The 18,675-nt window shown below is 43.2% G+C and overlaps 1 protein-coding gene across 1 annotated transcript in view; it reads right to left on the minus strand.

Moving 5' to 3' along the window:
• Positions 1–14,895: 14,895 nt before the first annotated feature.
• The window catches only part of TRHDE (thyrotropin releasing hormone degrading enzyme), a 253,931-nt gene continuing 250,151 nt past the window's right edge, over positions 14,896–18,675 (minus strand). Inside the window, exons 17-19 of the mRNA XM_066634507.1 lie at positions 18,456–18,596; positions 16,490–16,571; positions 14,896–15,039 (exon numbers count right to left, since the gene is read on the minus strand). Of these exons, the coding sequence (XP_066490604.1) occupies positions 14,896–15,039; positions 16,490–16,571; positions 18,456–18,596 (367 nt within the window). The remainder of the gene's footprint in view (positions 15,040–16,489; positions 16,572–18,455; positions 18,597–18,675) is intronic.

The following is an 18,675-nucleotide window of genomic DNA, read 5'->3' on the forward strand; positions in this document are numbered from 1 at the left end:
ACTCTTTATGATGGTGGAACTTGTATTCCACGATTGTAAATGGCGCACCGCTGCTGAGCAAATCAGAGTTGCTTATGCAAACCAAGGGCAACTCTATGCGTCCACCACTGACAGACCTGGTGCAGGGCATAAAAATGTCACTTCCAGTCCATCCATCCCTCGCAAACAAATGTAGTGTTAAAATGCCTTTAGAAGGCATTCTGAGGGCCATGCGTGACCTCCTTGGCTCTTAGAACATCCTCTGGACATGACCAGAGCACAGCTTCAGTTGTGTTTGGAGGGTCTGGTGTGCCTCACCTATGGATTTCATTATCTGTGGGTTTTGGGATCTGCAGGGGTCTGGAAACAGAATTCCCATGGTTAATGAGGCATGACCTATATCTCCATCTGGAATTTTAGGTGGGCAGTCAGTACTGCACTCGTCAAATGAGTTATATTAAATAGATGAACTCCCAAAGGATTTTCACCTTTTAGAGTGCAGCTTTTTTGCCTTCCTCCCCTCTCCTGATATATATCAAAGGTCATTTGGAATTGAGGGGTGATGAGGCTGTGATGTTCCCAGGGGCAGTGTGTGCCCCCACACCATCTGACTACCCACAATTGCCACCTCTGCCTGTGTCCTTACATAAGTATCCCCCCATGGTTCAGAGGGTGAGCAGGTGAATGCGTGGATGTGCCCCATCCCCTCCTTCCCTTTACTTACCCACAGTGCAGCCTGCAGCCTCCCTGCTGCTTCTCTTTGAAATGAATGGGAACAGTGTGCTTTGCAAGAGTTCAAGGGGTGGAGAGAGGTGATATAACAGCTCTTTTTCTCCATCCCCTTCTTCTTCCAAGAGCTCTGGTGCCTCATAAGCAAGTCAGAAGAAGACCAGAGCCGCCAGTGGAGTGTCAGGCTGGGGTGGAGGGCAGTTGGGCTGGGAATTGTCTCTTCACTGCTCCTCCAAGGGTGATCCTCCAAGCAGCCCTTTCAGGGGGCTTCATGGCAAGGCTGGCCCTGGCTGTTCCTTCTGCTTCCTGCAAGCCACGTTCTTTTCTCCACCGTATCAGAAGAACGGATTTTACTCTGATCTTAACATAAGTGAATTGTTACTAGTATTCGCAGGAGGTAGTAATCTCTGAGACTACCATATGGAATGCCAACTACCATGTGAAATGCCAAATTCCATACCCAACATGGACTGGAAGTGAAATAAAGCACATATCCCAAGAGCCAGTAAGTCTAGCTAGTAGTCTTGAAATATGTTTTTTTTTTTTAAAAGTTACTCTACAAGGAGACGAAAGCAAGATTCAAAATTCGGTTCACGAAAGGCATGATTCAAAATGTGGATTTCAAGGTCTGACCTTGTGGAGCATGGTACTTTTGGGAAGGGTGCTGTTTGGTCAAGCTAGATGGAATATTAGCCATGCATTTATATTTCAGTCTTAAAAAGTAGCAACTGGATTCCCAATCTGGACTGAGAGTGTGTGGCATGTCGGAGGGGAGTTAACTGTTTCCCCAAGCCATGGTCCTGACACAAACGTAGCCTCCCTTGAAGCTCCTGTTTGCAGTAGTGTAACTAGAGGGGGTGCAAAGGTTTGCAGGGAACCTCACCGCCGCAGCATGCAGGGGGTCCTCCATTTTGCTTGTACCCCCTGGAATGGCTCTGAGGGGGAGGGTCTGGTTGCAGGCTGCTGTGGTGAGGCTCCCTGCAAAACTTAGTGCTTTGCACCCCCTCTAGCTACCCAAGGCAACTGCCTGGTTGCCTTGGAAGGAAGGACCAGGACGGCCCTCCATCTGCTATTTCGATAATAAAAAGGCCAAAGTTGAGGATGCATTTGATGTCTATTTCATTTTTGAACCCCCAATTTAGGGCATTATTCCAATGTCTTTAATAGCAGGGCCAAATTCAATGCAGGAGTCTACATGCTTAAGCCCATCTCCTGATCAGGGACCCGGCTTTCCCTGGACTACATCATTAGCATTGTTGACTTAAGAGAAACATAATTACACTTCCCTCAAAATATCACCTGAGCAGGAAGGAGCAATCTATTTTAATCTAGCCGTTAATTGGTTACAACCCTTCCAATCAGCCAACAGACCTCTATGATTAATTTGTGTGGCTAATCGGCTCGCGCTCAAAACATTTCAGCTGTCCTCTCTGTAATGAGGCCATTTTTAATTCTGAGTCGGCCTGCAATCGGGTCAGTTGCACCCTCCGTTCAGTGCTTTATGGGAATGCCACGTTTTAAAGGCATCAGGCCGCTGGTTGGGACATGGCTGCATTGTATGTGCTGGCCTGGCTGGAGGGCACCTGAACACACCTCTTTGAAATTTTAAGTCCAAGATGTGCCGACATCAATGTTTTGAGTCAAGGCTGCAGCTGGAGCGGCTTGCTCTCCCTCAACCCAGCAACGGTTCCCGGCAGTGGCTCTGAGGCCGTAGCCTTGGAGTGGAATTTAAGGAGGATTTCTGAATAAACAAAGCTCAGCTTCACAAATAAAGTTTCTGAACTAACACACGCAATATGTCGTGGCAACCTTGTGTCAAGTCCCCTGTGACTCACACACAGGCACTGAGTGGATACAGTCGCCGTTTGGCCAATCCCCCCTCATTTGCTGGTGCCAGGGAGTAAGGGCCTTGGGGACAATTGGTATATCTTGATGGTCTGCTGAGATGGTGAAAATATTACTAATCCCCACACGTTAAAGATCTGCTTTGTGGTTGGTACAAAACACAATGTGCTGCCAGCTTGTGGGCTGTGGTCATTTTTTGCCCTACCAGGCCAGACTTTGGCCTCCATAGCCAAGGTTTGATGGGTGGGTAGACTTGGGCTCCTGTCCGAACTTGGATCTCAGATCTAACTGCCAAGTAGACCTAGGCTCCCATTCTGACTGCTCTTTGGAATCACCTCTTCCAGGCAGGTAGACCTAGGCTCCCGTCCAGACTTGGAGCCCAGATCTATCTGCTGGGAAGACTTGGGCTCCCAGTCCAACTCTGCCCTTTCACCCCACCCAGTGGGCATTCCCCTGGCACCTGACGTCGCTCCTCATCCCGGCGGCTGCCCTTTCCCACTGGCGTGACAGTTTGGGGGGGTACATACCCATGGCTCCATTTTGGATCCGCCCCTGACTATTTTGACCAATGTAAGGCACTTTCATATGGTCCTCCCACCTGTATTGTGCACCTTTATTAGATTATATGGTTCACAATTATATCTTGATATTACATTATAATGATCAGGCATGCTTAAAGTATTCTCCCGCATGGTTCTCCTTTGAGTGGTTAGTGACTTGGTTCTCTTTCAGGGTGTTTGGTTTGGGTGGAGGGCGGAATGGATGGTTGGTGTGCACGGAGGTTGCAGTTTTTGTTTACACCACCGTGTGATGAGCAGTTTGCCATGACGATGCTTTGTGGTTCTGTTGTTTTCTTGTTTATTTTGCTATTATATATTGATTTGGGCTTTTATTATTGTAAGCCATTTTGGCTTGTAACATGCAGGGGAAATGTTTTAAAATAAAAAATAAATAAATGAGTGATATAAAAGTCATGGTGACTATTCAAGTATTTTGGCTTCACCATGTTGTGGGGATAAGATTATTTCTCGCTTGTACGTACATCAAATTGGATACATGCAGGGCCCAATCCTAACAGGTCACTGTGCCATCAGAACACATGTTCCAACAGCACAATGGTCTTTCTGGAACTACATAAGAACATAAGAACAGCCCCGCTGGATCAGGCCATAGGCCCATCTAGTCCAGCTTCCTGTATCTCACAGCAGCTCACCGAATGCCCCAGGGAGCACACCAGATAACAAGAGACCTACATCCTGGTGCCCTCCCTTGCATCTAACATAGCCCATTCCTTAAATCAGGAGGTTGCACATACACATCATGGCTTGTAACCTGTAATGGATTTTTCCTCCAGAAACTTGTCCAATCCCCTTTTAAAGGCATCCAGGCCAGATGCCGTCACCACATCCTGTGGCAAGGAGTTCCACAGACCAACCACACGCTGAGTAAAGATATATTTTCTTATGTCTGTCCTAACTCTTCCAGCACTCAATTTTAGTGGATGTCCCCTGGTTCTGGTGTTACGTGAGTATAAAGAGCATCTCTCTATCCACTTTATCCTTCCCATGCATAATTTTGTATGTCTCAATCATGTCCCCCCTCAGGCGTCTCTTTTCTAGGCTGAAGAGACCCAAACGCCGTAGCCTTTCCTCATAAGGAAGGTGCTCTAGCCCAGCAATCATCTTAGTTGCTCTCTTTTGCACCTTTTCCGTTTCCACTATGTCCTTTTTGAGATGTGGCGACCAGAACTGGATACAATACTCCAGGTGTGGCCTTACCCTCGATTTGTACAATGGCATTATAATACTAGCCGTTTTGTTCTCAATACCTTTTCTAATGATCCCCAGCATAGAGTTGACCTTCTTCACTGCCGCCGCACATTGGGTCGACACTTTCATCGACCTGTCCACCCCCACCCCAAGATCTCTCTCCTGATCTGTCACAGACAGCTCAGAACCCAGCAGCCTATATGTGAAGTTTTGATTTTTTGCCCCAATGTGCATGACTTTACACTTACTGACATTGAAACGCATCTGCCATTTTGCTGACCATTCTGCCAGTCTGGAGAGATCCTTCTGGAGCTCCTCACAATCACTTCTGGTCTTCACCACTTGGAAGCGTTTGGTGTCATCTGCAAACTTTGCCACCTCACTGCTCAACCCTGTCTCCAGGTCATTTATGAAGAGGTTGAAGAGCACCAGTCCCAGGACAGATTCTTGGGGCACACCACTTTTCACCTCTCTCCATTGTGAAAATTGCCCATTGACACCCACTCTCTGTTTCCTGGTCTTCAACCAGGTTTCAATCCATGAGAGGACCTGTCCTCTAATTCCCTGATTGTGGAGTTTTTCAGTAGCCTTTGGTGAGGGACCGTGTCAAACGCCTTCTGAAGTACAGATCCACGGGTTCTCCCGCATCCACATGCCCGTTGACCTTTTCAAAGAATTCTAAAAGGTTTGTGAGGAAAGACTTGCCCTTACAGAAGCCAGGCTGATTCTCCCTCAACAAGGCCTGTTCATCTATGTGTTCTGAGATTCTATCTTTGATGAGGCATTCCACCATCTTACCCGGTATAGATGTTAGGCTGACTGGCCTATAGTTTCTCTGGTCCCCCCTCTTTCCCTTTGTAAAGATTTCCGTGACATTTGGTATCCTCCAATCCTCTGGCACCGTGGCCGTTTTGAGGGACAAGTTGCATATTTTAGTCAAGAGATAGCAAAACATGACAGACTGTTGTGAGCAACTAGGCAAAGCATCAATGGCCACACAACAGTTGAATGCAATGATACTGCAATACCAGAAAGTTGGCATGGGGTGGGCAGATGGGGTGGTGGAAGAAAAGGGCAGGAATGGGGGTCTTGAAGGCAGGAAGGAAGCAGTTATCGGTGGTAACAGCTCCACTGGTATCCTATCTCACTTCCAACTCAATCCACCTCCCTGGGTCCACTTGGAGTTCCACAAGCCAAAGAGCTGACACAGGTCTGAGTAGACTTATCAGAAAGCAGAGGCATACCCCAAGTAAGGGAACAAAAGTTCCTTTACCTTGAGGAGGTCTCCAGGACTGCCCCTCTGCAGGATACATCATGTACTCTGTCAGTGTGGCTGCATCAACGGGGGGTGGGGGGTGGATTTAGCTAGGATTGGGCTGTACAAAAGTTTACACATATTGTACTGGGATTCAACATGGAACACTTGAGCACAAATCCCTTTTCATTAATGAAGCTTATGGGGTGCACCTGCCCTTGTCGCTTACACTGCTTTTGTAATGATGAAATAAGTGCCACTGTTGGGGGAAGAGAGATGTGCACTACCCTCCCTGCACCAATGCAGGCCCCAGGGCAGGGTTACACATCACAGATGTGCTAAGCCAGCACAGTGGTTGGGGAGGGCAGGAAGGAGCTGGGAGGGAGGCATTCCAGGGCGGGGAAAGGGTGGGCAGTGGGCGTTCCTGGGGGCGGGGAGTGGGGCCAGGTTCCGGCACTTGCGCTGGATCCTAACCACATTCCCTGGCGGCCCAAGGCAGTCCCAGGCTGCTTGGATTTGCACCCCGATTTCAGTGGGGCAGATCCAAGTAGCCCCACTGGGGCTCTCCCCAGGGTAAGGGAAAATCCTCCCCTTGCCCCCGGCTGAGCCACAAGCAGCCCAAACCTTGCACAGGCCTGCTGGCCTGCCTGTTCCCACACAAATTAGGATTGCGCTGCCCAAGAGTTTTATAGGATATTGGTTTGGAGAAACATTCAGTCCCAATAACCGCTAAAGTATATTCAACTAGATGGCTTCTGATTTGTTTGTTTGTTTCAATTGCAAGTTGCTTTCAACATCTGAAAATCAGGGAGTCCTTAAATGTTGATGCACATTGGGCGGAAAAAATGGTTGCGTCCAAATGGTTCCACGAGCCGGGCTTTCCTTTTGAAACACTCTCTCTGTCGCACATCCTTTCAGAATGATTACGCTGTTATCTTAACGGACAATGAAACCTAATCAAAGGTTGTGGGTGTGATTTATCTTATACTTGTCTCCACATGTCAGAAAATTAAGACAGTGATGAATTATACATTACTGTACAAAATTTTATTATCAGAGACAAAATTCAAATTTGTTCTGCTTAAAATACAGAAGATAAAGTTTCTCATTTAGAAAAAAAATCCATCTTGTGAGTTCTTGGTTAGTATGGAATAAAAATTTCATGTTGAATACATACTGGTTCAGCAGTATTTACGGAATAGGTTTAAAGGCATATCATAGAAAAATACTTGCAGTCAACTGTAATAGAAACTCATATTTTATTTGGTCAATGCTTTAAATTGCTTGGTGATGCTTTTGTTTACCGGAAATATTTACTATGGATGCATCCATTCTTATCCCCAAATTTAGGATGATAAAGAAGTAAAATTAACATCATAGTAAGGGATCTTAAAAATCATGTTGGCTTGAGAGACAAGTTTCCAGACTTTAGCTATGTACCTCTGTGTTGAACAGGAAAACCAGATATGCCTTTGGACCTGTATATAGTTAAAAGATTCCTCTAGGATCATATTCAGCCACACAAAATTGCTTTATTAATTCAGCACAGTATTTAATACATGCTGCCATCCAGAATTTGTGGCCATATTTATGGGGTTATTGTCTGCTGTGCTGAGATGGGAAAAAAAATTGATGTGCTTTTCTCAAGAAGGATGGATTGAAGCATGTGATTAAACAGTTCTGCTGAACTGGAACCTTTTAAGAATGAACTTGCAATACAAGTGCATTATCTATGATGTTCACAAAAGGACTGCAGGGCTGTTATTAGGCAAAATCCTAAGTCAAAAATCAACCAGCGGAAGTGATGCTCAAGCAAGGGTCTAAGATCAAGAATTCAGAAAGTGCCTTCAATTCACAACTCTGTGAGGGCTCCAGAGTGCATGTGGAGCTCTGCTCAACCTATCCTATAAAGTACAGGGGAATGTTTCACATATTGGTGAGGTGGGAACCATGTCTGGTTTTATGTTTTTATGTCTGGTTTTACAGCCTCCCGCCTTGTTCCAAAATAGAAATGCATTCAGGTCAAGGACTCCTTATGTGCACAGGAGCTCCAGTATGCACACAGAGCTTCTGTGCTCACCAAGGCTTTCCTAGTGACTTCAGTGTTGCAGTCAACTTCATGTGGTCATGCTCACCCAGGGAACACAGGCAGGTGTGCAAATGGGACCTGGACCAAGCTTCTAATTGTACGGTATCCTAGATTGTGTACAGAACTACTGATTGACCATTTCTCAATAGATAAATGACACATTTTACTGCAGAATAATAATCACAAAAAAGTAAAGATCTGAGAGCTGATGAAAAAAATATACTAATTTTAAATTACAAAATGATCTAGATAAAATCACCAGAACAATCCCTCCTTTCACCACTATAACCATTTATCTACAACACTTTTCTTTTTTGTGAACCAAGAGCTGTAAATTTCTCTGCAAAAACATGCTCTGTTATCAGTCTGTTATTGCCACTAAACAGTGCCTCAATAGTGCTCGTAGAGAAGTAGCAAAATAAAACACACCAGCATAACGGCCCTTTTCAGGTTTGGGCTCTGTAAAAATAATAGCATTAAAACCTTTGTGCATCCTTATTAATTAAGGATTTGCTGCTTCTGGTTTCCTTCTTTAATGTCCACCCAAATACCTGTTTTACTTGGAGATCAGAACAAAGCATCAACATCATATTTACATGTACCTTGGTCAGAGTTTTTACAGGGAATACATAGGATAGTTATAACCTGCAGCAACCCTTTCATTGATGCTATCCAGAAGAAGTTTCATTTCGTGTGGAGGAGTTTGGCTTCCTCCTCCTTCATAACCAGAGCAAAAGTTGCAACACTGCCATCCTTCTGCACTTACTTTTATGAGGAATCATTGTGAAATAAGGTTAGTGGATGAATAGCACTTGTATTCATATACTGCTTTAGCGTGCTCAAAATGCTCCACAAAATTTATCCCACTAGTCCTTACAACAACCCTGTAAGGTAGGCCAGTGTCGTTATCTCCACACTGCAGATGTTCACCAAAGAAGTGTACAATACGTATTTCTAATCAAGCAGATTATTTTTTGCCTGTTGCAAAATTATTTGCCTGTTGCAGATTATTTTTTGCAGTTGCTAATATTTTAGCAATATTTTAAATATTACTAAATTTAGCAATTTTACTAAATTTAGCAATATTACTAAAAATATTTTAGTAATATTTTAGCAACTGCTTTTAATATTCAGTGGCCCTTCAGGGTACGTAAATGGAAAGCCAATTTACGCTCTCCCAACTGCACCTGTCAGAGATACAGAAGCAGATACAAAATACAAGAGGGCAACATTTGCTTTTCCCTGCTTTCCAGCAGGGTGCGCTTTTGACACAGTGATGTAACAGACACACAGGCAGTGGTGTAGCTAGAGGGGGTGCAAAGCACTAAGTTTTGCAGGGAATCTCACCAGGGAGTGCAAGTGGCCCCTCCCTCTCCTCTTTGGAGCCATTCTGGGTGGTGGGAGTAGCTATGGAGTAGCCACGCCACTGCACACAAGATACAGGGAACGAACAGCCAAGAGAGGTCTCTGCTCTATGAAAGCAGCAGCTACCACAAAAATATCAGTTGTCATGCCACAATTTGCCCACAGGTGGCTAGAAAACACAACTGGTGATGAAGCATGCGACATGGATCACGGTCACAGTCCAGCAATGTGCTTAAGTTTCTTGGTGTCAAGGGTACCCAACACTGCACTGGTCCTTGGCCTTATAGCACAAAGACCCACATTAATAAGTTAAAAAAAAAATCCTGTCATAGCTTTAATGTGACTCAATATTAACATCCAATCATACTGAATAGTGCTTGTGGCAAAATCCTGACCGTTGGTGACTTGGAGTAGCAAGGCTAAATAGTGGCATTCATTCACCCCAGGGCAGTTATAGCATCTTAAATGGGTCACAGTGACACAGCAGGAGTGAGAGTTCCCAGTTGCGGTGTCACTTGGCTGCACTCCTATAGACACTTACTGGGGAGGAAGTCCAATTAAACTCAATGGGGCTTATTTCTGAATAGACATGAATAGGCTTGCACTGATAGTGGAAAATACTATATATGTAAATGGTATCTGTGGAGGAGGAACATTTTCTCAAGGCCCAAAGACAAGAGTGCTCACAGGCAATTGCTGGGGTTGTCTGCTTCATTGGGCACCTGAAGAAAGAGATCCCCCACCCCCCCCAAAAAAAATTTTTCAATGTAGGTCTCCATTCAGCGCAGTCTAAATGAAGGACTTCATCATTTTAAAGTGTTGCAATTCAAGGTGCTATAAAACCCCAGAGTGAATGCACCCAAGAGATTCACACAGTTACAGTGCACTTTGCTTCTACTCCAAAGCAGTTATGGTGCAAAGAATTCATTTAGAAGCATTTGCACAAAAATGACACTTTTGCCATATATCCACGGAAGCCAAAGTGAATTGTGATATGGAAGGAATTTGGGAAGTCTTTCAAAAAGCTGATCATGTGATGGGACTATTTTCAGGTCATCTCATTTATGCAAAGGAGAACATTCTAAGTGCATGACAGAACCAATTCATTATGAACTGTACCTCGTGCATACAAAAGAAATTTAATTAAAAAAACTAGGCTCAGGATCATTTTAAATGTTCCTGCTTGATGAATTCATGGGACAGTATTCATCATGGATTCAGTACAATTTACCTTAATCTGAGTGAGTCGTTCTTATTCTTTTGACATTAACTATAATGGCAGCAGAAGCCACACTAACTTTTAATGCACTTTGGAATTTGTATGAGATTTGGCAATAGTCGTTGTGGCAACATACGCGAGACATCTTCATGCAAGGCTGAAGTTGGCACAAGAGAACAATAATTTTGCCAGTTTGGCAAACCAAGTTTCACAAAATTCCATTGATGCATTTTGCGGAGCTTGCCAGCCACACTGAGAAACATACACTTTGAAGAGACCCTACTCCCCAGATGTTTGTGAGTCAGAGCTTTACCACAACTAGACAATTTGGATTTTTAAAAGGACAACAATGCTGAACCTTTTGTGGTTCAGGCAAATCATAAAGATTGTGGTCGTCTGTGTTTTATACCCTTGGACATCTAATATCTACTACTGTAGTTTCTCTCTTAACGCTCACTAATGGATGAGCGTTATACTCAATTGTATATATGCAACAGGGATCAAATTGTACACCTGTGGGCTGGGCAGAAATGGGTTAAAAATCAAGATGTAAAGGCAGACCCTTTAGGAGGAGAAGCTTCTATTATAAAATCTCCACAAGAGATTCCTGAGTGGAGCAGTAAGGTCAGCCTCTTACTCTGATTCATCAATCCAGTGTAGTAGCACTTGCAGAGTCCCTTTCCCTCCTCTTAAATGAGTAGATAATTGATGGAGCACCTGGAGTACCAGACAGTGGACTAGGCTGACTCATGTGAGGAAACCTGTTTAGATTAGCTGTGTTCATTTAATGTGTGGGGGGAAATGTACACATGAATCAAAGCGAGGTTGTAGGGCTGGGAAAGAGCACATTCACAGCCAGTCACATTGCAGAGATGAGCAAATGTAATTTCAACAGTGTTCATAATTAAAAGGGTGTTTTATATGTGTTCATAATAATAATAATAAATCAGAGCTTTGGAGCTGAGTGTTGGGAGAGTTAGGACAGACAAAAGAAAATATTTCTTTACCCAGCATGTAGTTAGTCTGTGGAACTACTTGCCACAGGAAGTAGTGACAGCATCTTGCCTAGATGCCTTTAAGAGGGAACTGGACAAATTTCTGGAGGAAAAGTTCATCACAGGTTACAAGTCATGGTAGGCATGTGCAAGGTAGAGGTAGGCTGCCTCTTATTGCCAGATGCAGGGGAAGGCACCAGGACGCAGTTTGTCTCTTGTGCTCCCTGAGGCATTTTGTGGGCCACTGTGAGATACAGGAAGCTGGACTAGATGGGCCTTTGGCCTGATCCAGCAGGGCTCTTCTTATGTTTTTATGACAAGCAACAATACGCTTACTTGGGGGAAAAAAGAGTTGACTATATGGCTTGAAATTGGTGAAAGAGGGGGATTGCCCTGCAAAACCTTCCTTGAAACCTAAGCTCAAGTTCACTTCTTCTGTGGCTATTCACAGCCAAAGAAGGCGGCAAGAGAAGAAAGCCATTTCCTTGTGGCTTCCAGCATTGTTTAGCCCAGTCCAAAGTTTTTGGCAGGAGGGCCACATCATCTCTGACGCTGTGTCGGGGGCCGGGGAAAAAAAGAATTAATTTACATTTAAAATTTGAATAAATTTACAAAGATTTACATAAATGAATATATTAAAGATGAACTTATATGATTGAATGAAGGTCTTGCAATAGCTCAAGGCCTATAAAAGGCCTTGCACAAAGAAAGGCTGACCTTTCCTTTGCTGCCGCTGCTGCATCACAGACATGAAACAACAAGCAGTGGAGGGAGCCCTCAATCCATAGCTCACACGAGAGGTCAAATAGTCGCTCTCACGCTGAGAGCAGTTGCGTCAGGCCAGTGTAGGCTCCAACAAATCTCTGGAGAGCCAGAGGCTCATTGGAGACTGGGGGTTCCCTGAGGGCCGCATTGAGAGGCCTCGAGGGCCACAAGTCGCCCCAGGGCCAGGGTTTGGGCACCCCTGGTTTAGCCTAAAGGTTGCCACTCAACTGGCTTAAGCAAATGGATGACATTCCTTTGCCTTCCTGCAGTCTCCTGGCAGAACCAGGACGTAGCCCCAGACCTATGAGGACCTGAGGTGCAGTATCAAATGCTGCCCACCTGTCTCTTAGCACTCAAATAGTTGTTTGATCTGAGTCCCTCCTCTTGTTCTCAGCCCACCATCATCTTTTAAGAAGAGGGGTGGTGGACTGCTGCCTGCCCCACCCCCTGTTCTTCTGCTGCCAGAGGTGACTCCCTCAGGTTACTTTGTTATAAAGTTGGTCTTGCACGCAACCCCAGAAGGTAGAGGATGTCCCCACACTGCTTTCCCCCCATGGGCAAACTTTGCCCATGTTAGTACTTGCCAAAAATGACACGAGTGAAGGGTGCAACTTCGTAGCCTATGAAAAGAACTGGGAAGTTTAGGGCTGATGGTTCTACTGATTGATCCAACTAACTCAAATGTCTGGTTTGGGATTTCTGTACTGAAAGTATTTATTTGCTTCACTGGAGGTTATAAGCACTTATGTTTAGAAGGACAAATGGCACCAAAGACTTTCAAAGGTCTCTAAAATACTGCCATACTTTGAGACATCCAGCATAATTCTCAGTTTATCTCCACGGTTGTGCGGTATATTCACAGCTTCAATCTATGCAAAATACAGCCCTGAACTGAAAGTTCACTGAGGGCACCATTTGGGTTTCAAGTGTACTCTGTTGAAGCTGAATATACACTACAGTTCTACTTCAGATTCATGCAAACCAATGTTAGTTGAGTATTGTCAGTCCCTCCTTGTAAGACTTCCCTTAAGCAAATCACACAGTTCTGTACAAGTTCATCACCTGTATCCATAGTAAATATTATGGTACCCAAAGAAGTTGACATATAACCAAACAGAAACTGTCTTAAGTATTGCAACTGTGCAAAAGTCATCAGCAGAATAGCTACTTCCCCATAATTTGAAATTTGGATTGAGTAGATCCATCACTCAAAAGCACCATAAATATGTTAATGATCACAGCTCTCAATGTTCCTTCCATTGTGAGCTGTGGTCATTCAACTCCCATGTCAGGGGAGAGAGAACACAGAAAGATTCTAAGCAGCTAAGGGCTCAATCCTATCCAATTTTCCAGTGCTGGTGCAGTAGTGCCAATGGGCATGCACTGCTTCCTATTCGGGAGGGGGGGGGCAGTCACAGAGACCTTCAAACAAGGGAATGGTTGCACCGGTGCTGGAAAGTTGGATAGGATTGGGCCTTAAATGTAGTAGAAAGCACTTCTAATACTTTGCTATTTTCACCAGTAGTTGGTATGGGAGAATACCGGCTCCTGAAATTGTGAAATACATGGTATTTTCATGTATGGAGATACCATACATGAATGGTCAAAATAACTCACGCTTAGTAACAAGCTCGTTTAACAAATCTTTCAAAAAATTAATGAAAGGGAAAGATAAAGGTTAAGAAAAACACTGGAAGATACTTGACATGAATAAAGAAAAATCAAACAGATACAAGAGGTTATTATTAAAACTTATGGTACTGCCAATTAATGTTAGAACTTTTCCAGTTAAAAGGAGAGTCTATCTTAGTGGAATACCCATTAGTGAAGAAATAAGACTTTCATATTGACCGGAAGATGGAAACAGTAGCATTCATTGTTCTTTACAATTAGATATTAGAAAAATCTTTTGTTTCTCAGTGGGATCATTTGTGTCTCCACAGATCTTTTCTGATGAGAATACATTTTTTACAATATTGTGGATTAACAGTTTCCCATAACTAGTCACCACACTGGGTCATACCACAGCTACTGAATATCTTTTGCTAAGTAAAAACAATGAAGAAGGGTGATTTATGGAATCTGCCCAAGGAAATACATTACACTCTTGTCATAAAGGCTTGCTATCAGAGAGGAAAATCTGTTGTTAGCTGATCAGCACTGAATCCAATTTACTTTTGTAATTACAGCATGTCGTGAGAGTAACTTGTTTCTGAATGCATCTTTGCCTTAAAAAGGAACTATAATGTATGCAATAATTTGCAACTCAGAGCACAGTTAGCACCCCAATAATAACTGAGAGATAAGCAGAATGCAGACATAATTGGCCAGGACCAAAGATGACCCTTCATCACATGGTGCTCCTTTGTCCATTCCTCTTCCTTCTCTCCACCCTACCTTGCGCTTGCAACACTGATTGTCATAGATAATCTTTGTGCTTTTGCATAATGCCCAACTTCAATGTAACAGAAATTCACATACAAATGTGGACACTGTAAGTAAGCATGCTGGAATACAGGCAGGGACCATACAACCATGCACAAATATTCTGAGGGTTCCCCCCCCCCGAAACTGACAGTAACATTTACATGCACCACTTAATATCACATTTGGCCATGGTAGAGTGAGGACTAAGTTTTGAAAGCATTCATGACCTTTTCTCAGTTCATGATCCAAACTTCTGTCAGAGTTTTTTTTTTCTTTTTCCATGTCCTTTACAGTTTTGAGGAGATTGGTGCAAAAATATAATATATCTATATCTATATATCCTGCCAGTTTAGAACTTGTCTTCGTTTTGTGTTTCCAGTCAAAGGTTCTTGGAATTCCACCTTGTGTTCCTCCATTGTGCTCCTCCTCTTGCAAAATTTGGTACTTAGAAATACTGATTAGTGTGCCAGTGATCTTCTCAGCCACTGAAATAATTCGTCTTTATAAAGCGCTTGCCACCGGACATTAGCTTCCACTGTTTCCACGGCTCGGGAGAAAGAGGCAGCAGAGCCCTCTGCGTAGGTTTTAATAAAGTTCTTTAGCTGGAAATGCAATTTAAACATTAATTTGGGCTGAACGAACACAAATATGGTCTTCCACATTCATATGAACAAGTCATACATTGAGGACAAACTCTATGTGCCCTACAATATTTTGCAGGGAGATTTACTGCAAAATGCAATAAGGCAACAGACTGCATCAATTAGGTGTGATGCCACAGCTTCAAATTGTGCTGGAAGATATTGACGTGCCAGTGTCTGATTATATTAACATCTCTTCCTCCATCTCTCCTGTAGCCCAGCTGCTTTATGTTGCAGACAGCTGGGTTCTTATCAAGTTTTACTCCTACATAGGCAACTAAACAGGGAAAATTGGAAGTGCTCCTAATGCAGCTTGAGAAGCTAAAGTTAAGCTAAAACACTCAGACTCCTGCCTGAAGAGCCTGGGTTTATCAACTATTATAAAAGATGTGTTCAATTAGGCTTGAACAGCATATTTAATTCCTTATTGTAAATGACTGGCTGTTTAGGCACTAGTTTGAGGAGCTGTTGGTTAACTGCTGCAAGCACCATCCGGAGTAGTAATTAGTCTTCTTTTGTAACCATATAAACATTCACTCTGCTGTTGGAGTATCCTAAACACACTGAGGGCCCAATCCGATCCAACTTTTCAGCAACAGTGCAACTGCAATGCAGCCCCGAGGTAAGGGAACAAATGTTCCCATACCTTGAGGAGGTCTCTGTGACTGCCTTCCCACCACAGGATGCAGTGCACACCCCACTGGTACAGCTGCATCCGCACCGGAAAATTGGATAGGATTGGGCTGTTACTTGAGAGTGGGTTTCGCTGAACTCGGTGGGGCTTGCTTCTGGGTAAACACACATAGGATCAGGTACATTACTGTCCCCAGCTTAAGTAGAAGTTAGGTCCCAGGGGTCTATACTTTAGTAGGAATTTACTTAGGTCAAAACATTTAGTCTTTGCTGGCCTAGCCTGCACAAAAGCAACACTGAAGGACGTACTGTACCTGCATAAAAGTGCCAGCACAACCATCCATGACTCGGACATCTGTAACTCAGGGAGCCAACTACAAAGAGGCTGCCTTTTCTTTAAATAAATCTTATGCATGCATTCATTGCCATACCATTACAGGTGTGCTCAGTTGCTCTAGGATGCTCAGTGCAGTGTCTCATGGTGTCACCTATTTACGGCCCATGCGGCCTTCATTTCTGGGTTTCCCCAAGCGCCGCCATCTTGGGTAGCCCAAGAATCCTGTGAGATCTCGGCGGAACGCTGGCTCCTGCAGTGCTACAACACAGTCTTGCTGGGGTTGCCCTCGATGGTGTCACCTGGTGTAGCCCACACCCCACAGCGACACCACTGGATATATGCTTACAGAATATAGCCTTGCTGATTTTAGGTGTCAAAGACGAAATGTTTAAAAGGATAAGAACAAAAAATATTGCAAGCAGTGAGCTGCATAATATTCACCTCATTTAGTTCACTTTCTGCATTAAGAAACTCTGTGACTCCGCTGATAAGTTTTGAATTCATAAATAATGCTTCTCCATATCTTCAACAGCAGGGGAAAAACACAAACAGAGAATATATTAAATGGAAATGCCTCTGGTTATTCAGATCTTAGAACAATTCCATGATAATAGTAGCCAACTGAAGTTCTTTTCCTAGAACTTCTGGTCCACACATACAGTTCAACATGCAAAAAGCAGATTTAATCCAGACTCTGCTACATGACTTTGCAACTAATATTTTAAATTAAGTATTCTGTTTTCTCTCCCCCCCCTCCATTTTTCACGTCACCAAACTTACTCAAACGATTTATGTTTTTTTATATAACCATGTCCCTATGACATATGACGGAATGAAGTCCTCTCATTCTTTTAAAAGTGCCATGTACATGGGTAATGCTACGTAACAATAGTGAATCTAAAAGCTTATATGTTTTTAAAGGGAAACATAAAGCCTAATGATGGTCACTGGTGATACAACATATAAGCTACATAAAATGGAACATCTAATACACAAACATAAAGTTTATAGCTTGACCCAAAGGTGCCCTTTTACTAGTGGGAAGACTCTTAATGGAAGGGTTGATTCCAACTGATTGGAAGTTTGTTGCGTAAGATAAGTGATCTAAGAAATAGATACAGAGGAACTTCTTAGATCACTTTTCTTAAGTAACAAACTTCCAATAAGTTGGAATCAACCCCTCCATTAAGAGTCTGTCTTAGTTGCCATGTTTTCAGTGCTAAAGTTCTTGAGGGGGGTCACATTGCGTTGGAGCTCCTCAGAGGCAGAGTGAAGATATCAGTCAGAATGCTGAGCTCTGGAACTCTTGATCTCCTTATTAGCAAGGAGCCATTCTGCCTTCCTTCCCCCTTTCATTCATTCCTCTTGCAGCTGGCTAAGTGGGTGTGCAAGAGGCTGCATCATTTTCAATGGTTCTCCATTCCAGTATTCAGGATTTTTTTCCTTCTCCACCCCGTCCCAGCTCTCCCTCCCCCCACCCTGGTATTTTCTCTTGCAGTCTCTTTTGATCACCTTCCTACACAGCTTCCTCTGTTCACAGAGCAGACATTTTCTCCTTCTCTTACCTGTTCTTTGGATCCAAGCCAAAGCAATTAATTTCATCACAATGTGTACATGGTCGGTATTATCCTCTATTTGTACTAAATTTGAATTATAATGTAGCTGAACTGTTGTAATAATTTTAATTTTTTTTTAAATTGGTAACCTTTAAAACACACATTTAAAAAAAATTCTTAACCTCTGGCATTGGACAACAAACATGCCTACGCTAGAATAGCTAAGTATTAAATTGACTGTCTCTTGTCCCTGACAAACTGTTCACTGACTCACTGTTCACTTAACACCAAAATACTTTGCTAAGAAAAAGTGACAGTGTTACTCAAGGGCAAGTCTGAAGTATGAATTCTTATTTGAGCATTTATCCTGTGGCATACAGAAAATGCATAACAGGATTGGAATGAAAACAATTCTTGTATGCAAAAGGCTTGAATCCAAATTTCCATGTGGGCAAGCAGTAATCTAAGCTTGCTTCCCTCAGCTCTAGATCTGCACATCACATTGGGGGACATTCATGATTGCAGATGGTGCGGGAGGGAGAGGAAATCAGTGCTCTCTCCATGTGCAAACAGAAGTGTAGAGATTTGGATTCAAGTCAATGTCCTTTACATAAATACTACCATTAACATTTACAACACAAACACAGTCCCAAACATTTGCAATAATGAAGGAACAAATGACTATATTGACACCTCTACGAAAGAGAGAAAAATCATTCTAAATAATGCTGGTTATCTCACTTTTCTTAAACCAATGAGTAGACATGCACAGACAGAACATTAATAAGGAGGACAGAACATTATATAAAAGTGAATAAAATGATACTAAAAATTAAAATATTCATTTTTACCTGGCATTCAATATCTTCCATTTTTCTCTAAAAAACTTCCAAGCAAGATCTCGTCCATGTGGATTCCTAGCTACATGGATTATGACATCAATTGCATCCTGATCTAGGACAACTTCTGAATTGAGAGATAGGTTAAGAAGCCTTGAATAATGGGAGAAGGGAGGGAAGATGTTTAGTTTTTGCCAACAGACCTATTTCAGTATTAGCTTACAAGATACCT

This window comes from Tiliqua scincoides, chromosome 7 (assembly GCF_035046505.1).
Source record: "Tiliqua scincoides isolate rTilSci1 chromosome 7, rTilSci1.hap2, whole genome shotgun sequence".
NCBI lineage: Eukaryota > Metazoa > Chordata > Lepidosauria > Squamata > Scincidae > Tiliqua > Tiliqua scincoides.